The sequence below is a fragment of the Pelobates fuscus genome, chromosome 1 (genome assembly GCF_036172605.1).
Source record: "Pelobates fuscus isolate aPelFus1 chromosome 1, aPelFus1.pri, whole genome shotgun sequence".
Classification (NCBI taxonomy): domain Eukaryota; kingdom Metazoa; phylum Chordata; class Amphibia; order Anura; family Pelobatidae; genus Pelobates; species Pelobates fuscus.
Window position 1 is genome coordinate 280,047,583 of NC_086317.1, and position 12,334 is coordinate 280,059,916.

At 40.5% G+C, this 12,334-nt stretch overlaps 1 protein-coding gene across 1 annotated transcript in view; it reads left to right on the plus strand.

The window, feature by feature from the left end:
- Nucleotides 1-12,334, plus strand: part of ATP2A3 (ATPase sarcoplasmic/endoplasmic reticulum Ca2+ transporting 3) — a 212,087-nt gene that overhangs the window by 161,083 nt on the left and 38,670 nt on the right. The window contains exon 9 of the mRNA XM_063457430.1: nt 3,842-3,930. Within this exon, the coding sequence (XP_063313500.1) occupies nt 3,842-3,930 (89 nt within the window). The remainder of the gene's footprint in view (nt 1-3,841; nt 3,931-12,334) is intronic.

The following is a 12,334-nucleotide window of genomic DNA, read 5'->3' on the forward strand; positions in this document are numbered from 1 at the left end:
GACATACCCCATTTGCAATACCTTGGGTTGTCTACTTTTGCAAATGGTATGCCATCATGGGGGTAATTCTCATTCCTGGGCTACCATACGCTCTCAAAGGCAACATAACCAACCTGGCCATTTTCAATGTAAAAATATGACCCATATATTTGACCCTGTAACTTTCAAAAACGCTATAAAACCTGTACATGGGGGGTACTGTTATACACAGGAGACTTTGCTGAACACAAATATTAGTGTTTCAAAACTGGAAAATGTATCACAACAATTATATCATCAGTAAAAGTGCTGTTTGTGTGTGAAAAATGCAAAAAAGTCACTTTCACTGACAATATCATCGCTGTGATATGTTTCACTGTTTTGAATCACTAATATTTGTGTTCAGCGAAGTCTCCCGAGTAAAACAGTACCCCCCATGTACAGGTTTTAGGGTGTCGTAGAACGTTACAGGGTAAAATACAGTGATAGCAAATTAAATTATCTGGACTTTCGGCCTGGGTTGGCAGGCAGGTCCCTTAAATTGCAATCAATAAAAAAACGTAATTATGTAAAAATATTACATAAATACGCACGTAGAATTTAAATATATATGCATATTTATATATTTGAAGTCTACGTGTATATTTATATAATTATTTATGTAATTTTGTATATGGACATATGAATAGTTCGTATTCTTTTTATTTATTTATATATACATAGATATATATACAATTTCATTCTAAGGGTATTTTGATATAAATATATATATATTAATATCAAAATACAGTTAGAATAAAATTTCGTATAGATATATAATTTTTTTTTACATTTTTATTATTATTTTTAATTTTTTTAGTTTAATTTAAATTACTTATTATTTGTAGTTTATAATAATATATACAATATATATAGTTATTATATATATTATATATATACACGTGTGTAATTTAATTATAAGTGTATTTTTATATTAATATATGTACATATTAATATAAAAATACACTTAGTATGACATTATATATATGATATTTAGACGTATATTATATATATATATATAATATACGTCTATATATCATATATATATATATACACATATATAATTATTATTTTTATTTATTAACTTTAAACTTTATTTTTTTTATGATTTTACACTAAGCAGGGAGACTGCCTGTCAGCACAGACAGTCCCCCTGCAGGCAGAGACTAGGACACCTATTGTGACCATGTGGTCGCCCTGTTGGGCGATCAAATGGGCACAGGGGTCCTAAACCGCCATGGGGAGACTGTCTGGGCTGCAGGCAGTCTCCCCACACCGGGAGCACCGCCGATCGCCGCCGGGGGAACGACGGCGATCGGGTAAGTACATTGGACCGTTAGGACGGTTCAGGACCGTCCTCGGTCGGCAATGCAAAAATGACGATGACGGTCCTGAACCGTCCTCGGTCCTTAAGGGGTTAAGTTGTTCTTCCCTTTCCACATTTTTCCCTTTATACTTCTGCTCCTTTTATATGCCCTAACAGTACTCAAAAATCTAGAAAAATGTCACTAGTCATGATGATTGACCATAACATTGTGAGTGTATGAAGAATTTATGGAATATTTCAATATATGTGGGAGGGGTATTGTTCAGTTCTTAACCATGTAAAGACTAGCAGCCCAGCAAATTCTTAAAAGTAATTTGTTAGCAGAATCAGCTAGTTTTTTTTTTCTTTTTTAAGGAAAGGGGAGGATAAGAAGGCCAGTTCAGGAGTTAGCTGTCGAAGTATCTGAGAGTGTTGCACCTGTGTTTTTGCAAAATTGTCTCCAGAGTGGCTGAAAGTGCACCACATGTGGAGATAGTTGCCTTCTGCTCCACAATCCTTAAAACATAGGAAATGGGCCAGATAAAAACATATCAGTACCATGGTTTTGTATGAATATTAAGGTACACAGATCTTGTAGGAATTTTCAAAGATTGTGGCCCAATGTTCCGGGTCTAGGGACTCTCCCAATTCTGTAAGTAAAAAAGTTAGATGGTGATGGTACAGAACATCTAAAGAAATACATCAATTAGCAATTAGTTGGTATAAATGTTCTCAGTGTCCATGATTGGCATCTTGTGAATGTCCAAAAGGATTAACTAGAGTTCGGTTTGACTTTTGTTTGGGGTTGCTCACTTTCCATGAGCATTTCTGTGCCCAGCAGTTGAATTGTTGCAAAGACTCAGCCACTCTAAAGTCCTTAGGCCCTATGAGAGAATTCCAGTACCAGGGAAGGAAATGTGTGAGTGTGGGATAAGGAGTCTGTCAGTGGTGTGGTAGGTGAGCATTGTTATGTACCCACATTTGTAATAAGAATATATATGTGTGTAGAAAGGAGTGAGACAAGTGTCTCTCTCTGCCGCTCAGCCAAACAAAGTTACCGTATGTATTGTTTTCTGTAGAAGGTCCTTCTTAATGATCAGCAGAGTATGAGGCTGGAAGAGGTAAAAGATTTTCAGAAAAGAGTCATCCTGACTGAGTAGATGCTGACATTATAGGTGTTCCCACGATATGACCGCTCATACTAACTTACTAAGCATGGGAAAATGCCCCACATTGTGCGATATGACCATGAGCTAGGAAGTCTCAAGAGAGGTGAGACTTGGATGTCAGAGCGCTCTCATTGGTGTACTAGCCAAGTGCTTTTGGTCCATAAGACTATAAAAAAGCTTTTCCTGCTAGGGCTGCTCAGTCTTCGGTGAGCCCTTAATGAATGAAGATGGATTATCTTTTATTGCGGCTCAGGTTTTATGTTTGCAGTGCTTTTGGTTTTTGTGATATTCTTTTTAGTGGCGTTGGAAATTCTGAATTTTTATTTGCCCTTTTTTGGGGCTGAAGAACATAGGAATTCGAAGATATTGTTCTTCAAATGATCAATTCACTTGCAAAAAGAAAGTGAATGATCATTTGCGAATGTGCATCCTGCCAGATGCATACGGTTTATCACCAGCTGCCATGCAGTTGTTGATAAATCTCAGATTCTGGTCCTGTATATTGTTCGCTAATTTTCTGAACTCATCTGAATGAATGTTATAGAATCAGTCAGAATGACCAAATCCTGATCTCATTTAGCTTTAGTAAATATAAGAATTGGCATTGTGATCAGAATTTGTTCCTTATCACCAGATTTTGTAAAATCGGACAAAATCTGGTGTTTAATGGATAACTCCATAAATGTGATTGCTTTAAATGCTACAAATTTCTACAAATTTCTCAATATACATGTGATGTAATGAGCACCACTACATTGTCCAACTCAACTTCGATTTATAAATACTCGATAACATTTTGTATTTCAATCTGGATGATTTTTTTTTTCTCTGAAAAGGGAGGGTATACATTGAAAAGCCTGCAAGGGCAGGCTATACAAACCAGAACCACTATATTAAACTATAGTGGTTCTGATGACTATGGTGTCCCTTGAAAATTGTGATGTCTCTTTTATTTTAGTAGTTGAATACTTATTTTAGCACCATCTTCTTTGTTTGAATGAGCACATTGTGATTGAGGCAGGCAGAGAGGTTGCCATTCCCATATGTTTAAATATATATTGGCTTCTGGGCTTCAGAAGACACGGTGCTTTCTGTATTGTTCATAAGATGATCATCATCCACTAATTCCAGAGTTAAACAAAACCTAAATGGTGGTGTTATTGAGGTGAATTTAAAAAATCCTTTTACATGATCCAAAGGTAATCATGTAGAACACAAAGCAGTGAATTGCTATTGGTAGTGTGCCAACCTTCAGTTGTTTTATGAGTTGTATTACCTAGTTTGGACATTTTCAGATTTGAATAACTAAAAGTACACTCAGCTCTTAACCATGTCCTTTTCTTGATAGATGTTCGTTGTTGAAAAGATTGAAGGAATAAATTGCAGTCTTCATGAATTCAGCATCACTGGATCAACCTATGCCCCAGAAGGTCAAATGTAAGTAGTCCTAGTAATATTTTCTACATTTTTATTTCCCTCATCTTTAATTTTCAGTGCTATTTTAAGGATTTATTTTTTGTTACGGACCATAAAAGAATAAATAAATATATAAATCTGTTTTGGAGATGCTCTGACCCAGTTGTCTAGCTATTAATATATATTCATACACACACTGATCTGCCACAACAATAAAACCACCTGCCTAATAACAACATGTAGGTCCCTCTTGTGGTGCCAAAACAACCCAGATACATTGTGGCATGGAATCCACAAGACCTTTAAACGTGTCCTGTGGTATATGGCACCAAGACATTAGCAACAGATCCTTTAAGCCATGCAAGTTGCATGATGGGGCGTCCGTGGATTGGATTTCTTGTTCTATCACATCCCACAGTTGCTCACTCAGATGGAGATCTGGTAATTTGGTGGCCAAGGTAACAACATGGACTCTTCAGACCATTCCTGGACACTTTTTGCAGTGTGGCTGTGTGCATTATCCTGCTGAAAGAGGCCACTGCCATGAGGGAACCAATACCCTAAAAGGGTGTACGTGGTCTGCAGCAATACCTTTATGCGTGGTACATGTCAAAGTCACATCCACATTAATGCCAGGACCCAAGGTTTCCCAGCAGAGCATTGCCCAGAGCATAACACTGCTCCCCCAACCTGCCTTCTTCCCATAATGCATCCTGTTGCCATCTCTTCCCCAGGTAAACGAAGCGCATGCACCATCGACCTGCTCTAAAAGAAAGTGATTCATTAGACCAGGCAATTCACTTCCTTTGCTCCGTGGTTCAGTTCTAAAACATACATATCCATATAAGGTGCTTTTGGTGGTGGACAAGGGTCAAAAAGGGCACTCTGACCAGTCTGCGGCTACACAGCCCCAAATATTGCAAAGTGCGATGCACTGTGGGTTCTGACACATTTATATTATGTTCAGCAATGTGAGCTACAGTAACTGTTTTGGGTTATTGGACTAGATTGGCTAGCCTTTGCTTCCCACGCACATCTATAAGCCATGGGCACCCTTGACCCTGATGTCAGTTCACTGGCTGTCCTTCCTTGCACCACTTTTGGTAGATGCTAACCACTGCATACCAGATACTAATCACTGCATTACTGTTTTGGAGATGCTCTGACCCAGTCATCTAGCCATCACGCTATATTCGTGAGGGGTGCTGTCTGTGTGAGGGATGATATGTGTGTGTGTGAGAGGTGCTCTGTGTGTGTGTGAGGGGAGCTCTGTGTGTAAGCATATGGTGTTTGTGTGTGAGGGGTGGTGTGTGTGTGTAAGGGGTGCTCTGTCTGATGGGCACTGTGTGTGAAGGGTGCCCTATCTCTATGTGAGGGGTGCTCTATCTGAGTGTGAGGGGTGTGGTGTGTGTGTGAGGGGTGCTCTGTGTGTGTGTGAGGGGTGCTCTATGCGGTATTTGTGTGTGAGGAGTGCTGTGTGTGTGAGGGGTGCTCTGTCTAAAGGGGTGATGTGTGTGTGTGTGTTGTTGAGGGCTGGTATGTCTGTGAAGGGTGCTGTGCATGTGGGGTGCTCTGTGTTTGTTAAGGGTGTTGTGTGTGTGTGTGGGGGGGTACTCTGTGTATTTGTGTGGGGTTCAGTGTGTGGGTAAAGGGTAGTGTACATATGGGGGGGAGGGTCAGTTGGCCCACACACAGACACACACTACCTATCACTCACACACTGCAAACCTCACAAACACACAGAGCACCCTTCACAAACACACAGAGCAAACTTCACAAACACAAACACACAAACACACTACACCCTTCACAAACACACAAAGCACCCTCGGTACACACATTGTTTAGAATAGTATTATGGTAGTACTTAAAGTAGAACTCTAAATACCATAACCAATACAGCATACTGTATGGGTTATGGTGCTAGTCATGCTCTGGCACTATCTCACAGTAAGTAATGAATCAATTTACAAACAGTTTGACACTTACCTAACTGTTTTTTCCAGTGTATACAAAAATGTACTTTTTAAAATCTTATACGTCTACTTAAAATCACATATCTCTTCAAACAAATATGGGTATTTGGTTACACCATATTCCCATACTGTGTTGAGCCCACCACTTCATCAAAGTACCCAATATCGGTGGGTCCTACAGCAGTCTTAACATGGGAGATAAGAATGCTAACTGATCTACTTGTTGCTTAAAATGCTTCCACAGACTCTACTCAGATGACTTTCTTGTGGTCAATTCCAAAGGGGCACCTGGACTGGAGGGCCAGGGAGCTCATTCCAAAAGGAATTTGGTCTGGATCAAATACTGAATAAAAAGGGAACTGGGTGGGGGGGGCATGCCCAGAACCAAAATATAGTTTTTATTATATTCTTCTGTTCTGCACTGATTAGCTAAAGTGCAAGTTAAACTTTGATGTCAACTCTGGACACCATTCATTGCCTGTATTAACAGAAATTATCAGCCAATGAATATTGTCCTTAAAGTATGATCTTCTATTCCTAATAGAATATCTATACAGACCTGAAGGATATTGATCAGCTAGCTGGTCCAGGTAAGTGTTAGAATAAACATAAATGGATTGACAGCTGACTGAGCCAGGGGATTTCTAGCACCACAACCACTATTGCATGCTGCAGTGTTTAAGTTGCTTAGAGCAATGGTTCCCAAACCAGTCCTCATGACCCACCAACAGCCCAGCATTTGTCAGTATCTCCATTAGAAGTAAATAGTGAAATACATAAATCCTGGATTGTTGGTGGGCCGTGGGGACTAGTTTGGGAACCAGTGGCTTAGAGTATTCCTTCCAAAATAGTTAAATATTTATGTTTTTTTATGGATTGAACATGCGTCAAATGTTACAATATGAATGCTGTCTGTGTATATTCTTTGAAATGTTATAGTGTGCTGCATCTTCAGATATCATCTGGCACCATGTATTCATGTCTCTTGGAGACTAAACTAATCTCCTTGTAAAATAACTGGAGAAAAAAATACTTCCGCATAGGTGCCAACATTTTAAAACATAAACAACATTTTCATCCACAATAAGATCATAGTATTATTTTGTCTCACAACCAAGCACACTGCAATTCTCTAAAGCAGAGATCCTAGACCAGGGGTAGGCAACCTTCGGCACTCCAGATGTTGTGGACTACATCCCCCATAATGCTCTTACACACATAGTGCTGACAAAGCACCATGGGAGGTGTGGTCCAAAACATCTGTAGTGCCAAAGATTGCCTATGCCTGTCCTGTCCTTGATATTCTATGATACCCTGCTTAATGATGGACTACAAGGGAAGTTAGCCAAGCTTTCTAGTAGTAACATTATGGGATAGAAGGGAAGTTAACTGGCCTGCCCGTGCTTTTTCAAAACAGATGATGTCTGGAGTCCTACCACAATTAGCCAATATAGATATGGTCACTTTTGTGGTTATTCAGTAAGCTAATAATAGTAGTATATTAAAATCTGAATGGTAAGAAATTCTTAATCCGCTTAAATTTTTCCATTTTGATTCACTTTCTTCAATCTAGAATTTAATCAATAATCCAATGTATGTATTTTTTTACACAGCACATCAAAAACAGGCAGTATAGACTAAGGGGGAGGGAAGGGGTAAGATTGGGGGGGGGAGATGGGAACAGACAAAAAGAAAAGTCTTGTCTTTTGCAGTTTATTGCAATTCAGAACTTTGAAAAATTGCTTGTAATCAAAATTTAAAAAATAAAATCAAGCCTTAACAATATTGGAGTTAGATAATCTTTGGAGTTAGATAATCTATTTTTGACTATTTTTTTCCATTTGGATTTATATATATTTATTTTTTTGGAAAATATAATTTTATTTGTTTTATAGATAAAAGGGAATAGAGAACATTGAGACACGTAGGTCTCTTTTGGCATATTCAGTACGATAACAGGTGCACAACATGTGCGAAAATTGGTGTTAGAAACTGTGAAGCTTTGTTTAACCCCTTAAGGACCAAGCTTCAGGAATAAAAGGGAATCATGACATGCCACACATTTTAGATGGACTCGCAGGTCCCTGGTACTTTTGATTGTTAGTTGTGAGAGCATGTACCCCGTGTGTTGTGCTTTTGCTAGTGTCTAATATTAGTGTTGGTATTCCGGCCCGCAGCTACTGCCTTTCTGCGCACTGGAGACTCTCGCATTGTTGTTATAAATTTGGCATGATGGTTCTGTGCGTGTGTGGAGTATAGTTTGTGTCTAATGTTTCGTCTTTCTGTACGTGTCGCCAGATTTGCGAGTCTCTTGTGGTATGGTTCGAATGGTTGTCCCCGTGTAAGGGGTAGGATGAGTATGTTTGGGCATTAGCTCTCCCAATATGGTGGACCGCTCTGCCTTTGTTCAAGTGTCCACATTTCTCGTTGAGCAAGAGTTAGGTGATTAAAAGAGGGAACATCCGTATCCAGTAGTCTGTATCCAGTGTGTCCAGATTGTCATATATGTCTGCTGCTGCGGGCCAGCCGCATGCATAGTGAGTTCTTCGACAGCTCGTAGTTCCTCCATCTGGGTGAACCACTTGAGCAGCGATGGGGTCTCCGCTTTCTTCCAATACTGTGGAATGATCTGTTTAGCTATGTTAAGAATCCGGATTGTGAGAGATTTTTTGTATTTAAATGTGGGGACCTTTGTGTGATGTAGCAGCATAGCTGCTGGGTCTGGTGGTGGTGGGTCATCAGAGAATCAAGATAGTATGTTGTGTATGTCCCGCCAGTAGTTTTGTATCTGTGGCACTGTATAATAATATTCCACACGACAAAGAACTAGCAGGTGCTGCCTACTTTTTAGAAAAGGCTGAGACTTTCAATGAACAAGAACAACAGTTCATTTTGTCATTATTAAAATTTGTGTTAACACACAATTACTTCACGTTTAATGGGAAATACTTTCTACAGCTCAGAGGCACAGCTATGGGGTCATCGTGTGCACCCAGATACGCCAACCTATTTTTAGGTTGGTGGGAAGAGACCATGGTTTTCACTGGCTCTAACGCCATTTACACTTCATCTATTTTGAAATGGTACCGCTATATAGATGACGTGCTAATTTTCTGGTTAGGCTCCTTCACTTTATTCAAAGAAATGGTAGACACACTAAACGATAACTCAATCAATCTCCAATTAACCCATGTCATACATGAGAAACAACTGGTGCACACGATACAGATGCAAAACTACTGGGGGGACATACACAACATACTATCTCGATTCTCTGATGACCCACCACCACCAGACTCAGCAGCTATGCTGCTACATCACACAAAGGTCCCCACATTTAAATACAAAAAATCTCTCACAATTCTTGGACCTAATGATTAGCATCCAGGACAATGGACAAATCATTACATCACTGTTTAGGAAGCCTACAGCTACTAACAGCCTGCTTCACTGGCAGAGCTTTCATCCACACCATGTTACGGCTAATGTACCGTATGGCCAATATCTTAGAGCTAAAAGAAACTGCTCAAATCAGGAAGACTATGAGAGGGAAGCAAAAGAATTAAGAAAGAGATTCAAAAATCTTGGCTACCCCAATAGAATATTAATAAAGGCCTATCAAAGAACGAAAGCTGTGGATAGATTAGAAAGTCTGCATAGACCCCCGAAAAAAACACTTACAACTCCAGGGGTCACGAGATTTATAGGCACCTATGATAGAGATTGGAATCATGCACTACAGGTTCTGAGCAAAAACTGGCCTGTATTACAGTATGATACTAGCCTGAAGAATACCATCTCAGAACAGCCTTCTATGACCTATCGAAGAGCAAGAAACCTTGCAGACCCTCTAACACACAGCCACTTACAACCAGCACAAATGACCTCTACATGGCTCCAAACCAAAGGTCTCTTCAAATGTGGCCACTGCAAGGCCTGCGACTTTATTCTTCCCTCCAAAATTGTACACAACAAACGAACTTCCAAAGACATTGTAGTAAATTCGTTCATTAACTGTAGCTCCACTAATGTGATTTATCTCATAACGTGAATGTGGGCTACAGTACATTGGCAAAACATACCAACAACTACGTCGACGAATTTTACAACATATCAATTCCATCACAAATCCACGTCTGGATACACCCATTGCCAAGTATGTACGCTTAAATAACGCCTCCAAACCTCATGTACTAAAATTTCAGGTGATTCAAAAAGTCTTTCAGAATCACCGCAAGGGAGATATTAATGTTGCTCTCTTAAAAGCTGAGTCCCGTTGGATCTATTCATTCCAAACATTATATCCGAAAGGACTCAATGAGGAGTTCAACTTCACTCCATTTATCCGGGCACCAGTGCAGTGAAGGAGGTGGAAGGATAGACAGGGATGATGCTACAGCTTCTATTAGTTTGATTCGAACAACCACCCCTTCCCTTCACTTTGATTGTATACTAGACGCAGGAGATATCCAGTTGGATTAGATTAGACTTGTTTCTATTTTTCTAATACCAGCCTTATTAGCTAGCAACTAGAGACGGAAAGGTTTTAGTGTTTGGCGAGATTGGGAGACGGGAGTGGGGAGACGGAACTGGGCTATTGGGCTCAAATCTTTGATTTAACCCTGTCTTTCCCTCACTTGCTGTGACAGGATTTCTATAGGCACGATCAGATTTATTTCTTTCCGTTTTTTTCTTTTCCCTCTCTCTTGTTGCTATCTTATTTTTAATTGAGATATAGCAACTGTGCTATTACTGATAAACTGTGACCATGCCATTATTATTTTTAAATTAATAATTAAAAGTTATATTTTATTATATGGATTGCTGCCTTTGTACTAGTAGACTGTGGGGATAATATACAGATTCTATGTGTCCCACAGCCCTACATGTACTGTTTCTTTACTCATATTGTTTTATAAGGGGTTACCCCCCAGTTTCACTCTAAGCTATCTTGACACACTCTCTCTTTCCGTTTTCTCTCAAATGTATTTCTGTATCTGCTCACATTCCCACCATATGTGCAAGGGTGTGCCTATCTCCTTGTCGCATCTCCAACAGAGGCGCGACCCGTCTGTGTGTAGGTGATGTGTCGTGTCAGGTGTGCGGTTCCAATGAGTGAACAGTTTGTATGCAGTCTCCTGACTTTTGCTAAAGACTAAGCAGTGGTGTGTGAGATGGCATTTATTTTCCCATTCCACCTTACTGAATGTCCGGGCGAAAGCCTCCTCTCACTTCCCCATGAATCTCGGTGTTGCTAGCGGTGTTTGTGATTGTAGCATGGCGTACAGTAGGGAAACGCCATGTGGTAGTGGGTCAGGGTCTGCATATATGTGTTCGAAAGTGGTGAGGTCCCTGTTCAGGGTTCTTCCCTCTGGGAGGATTTTGATAAAGCTGCGCAGCTGTTCGTACTTGAGTCTGTTCAAAAGAGATTGGCCTGAGTCCCCACACATGTCCGTCAATTCCCTCAGTCCCTGTCCGGAGCATACATGTCTCAGTCTTGGTAGTGGATCTCTAACTAGGGCCCTAAGTGCCTTGGAGTCTAGCCCTGGCGGAAAGTCTGTGTTGTGAGTAAGAGGGAGTAATGGGTATGTGGACAGGGAGTGTCTCCCCGCCGTATAGCAGTGAGGGCACCTCCTTCACCTGAGGAAGACCTATTGTACTAGGTCAAAACGCGTTGTGCTTTATATTTTTTTATGTTCTAATTAAAGTATTTACCTTTTATTCATCTGGTGACCCTGGTTCCTGATTTCTATACAAAGAAGACTTTTGACGTTTTCCAAAGGACCTATATTGCATTACCTGCACCAGATTGACAAATCTGCTTTAAAAGTTTAGAGCCAACTCAGAAAGGCTCTAAATATTAACCTAGGGATTTCACTTAAGACTAAGGATATCATTCATTGTGTGCGCAACCACCGTCCTCTTTCGTTTGACACATGTAGTATTGTGGCAGGTCGGCCGCGATAAGGAGTGACTCCAACTCCACCCACTTCCTTGTCCCCATTGGGGAGTGCCACATCGCTACTTGTGTGAGCTGGGGCACCAAGTAATAATAATACAAGTTGGGTAGGCCCAGCCCACCCAAGCGCTTCGGGCAGAACAGGATGTGTCTGGCCACCTGATGTCGTCTGTTTTGCCATACAAAGTTACCAATGGCTTTTTGTAGGTGTGCTAGGTCAGCTTTAGTGAGCGGTAGGGGGAGGGCCTGAAAGAGAAAGAGGATCCTTCGGAGGACATTCATTTTTACTGAATGGATCCGACCCATCCATGAGATGGGCTTGTCCGTCCAGTTCTCCATGTCCTGAATAAGGGCTCTGATCATGGTGGGGTAGTTGTACTTGTACATGTCCTCTGGGTTTGCTGTCAGCAAACTAATGGAGTGCGTTGTGCATTGGATGCCGTGATTATCGCGAATGTGGGTGATGTCTGCTATGGGTATCCCTAAGGGA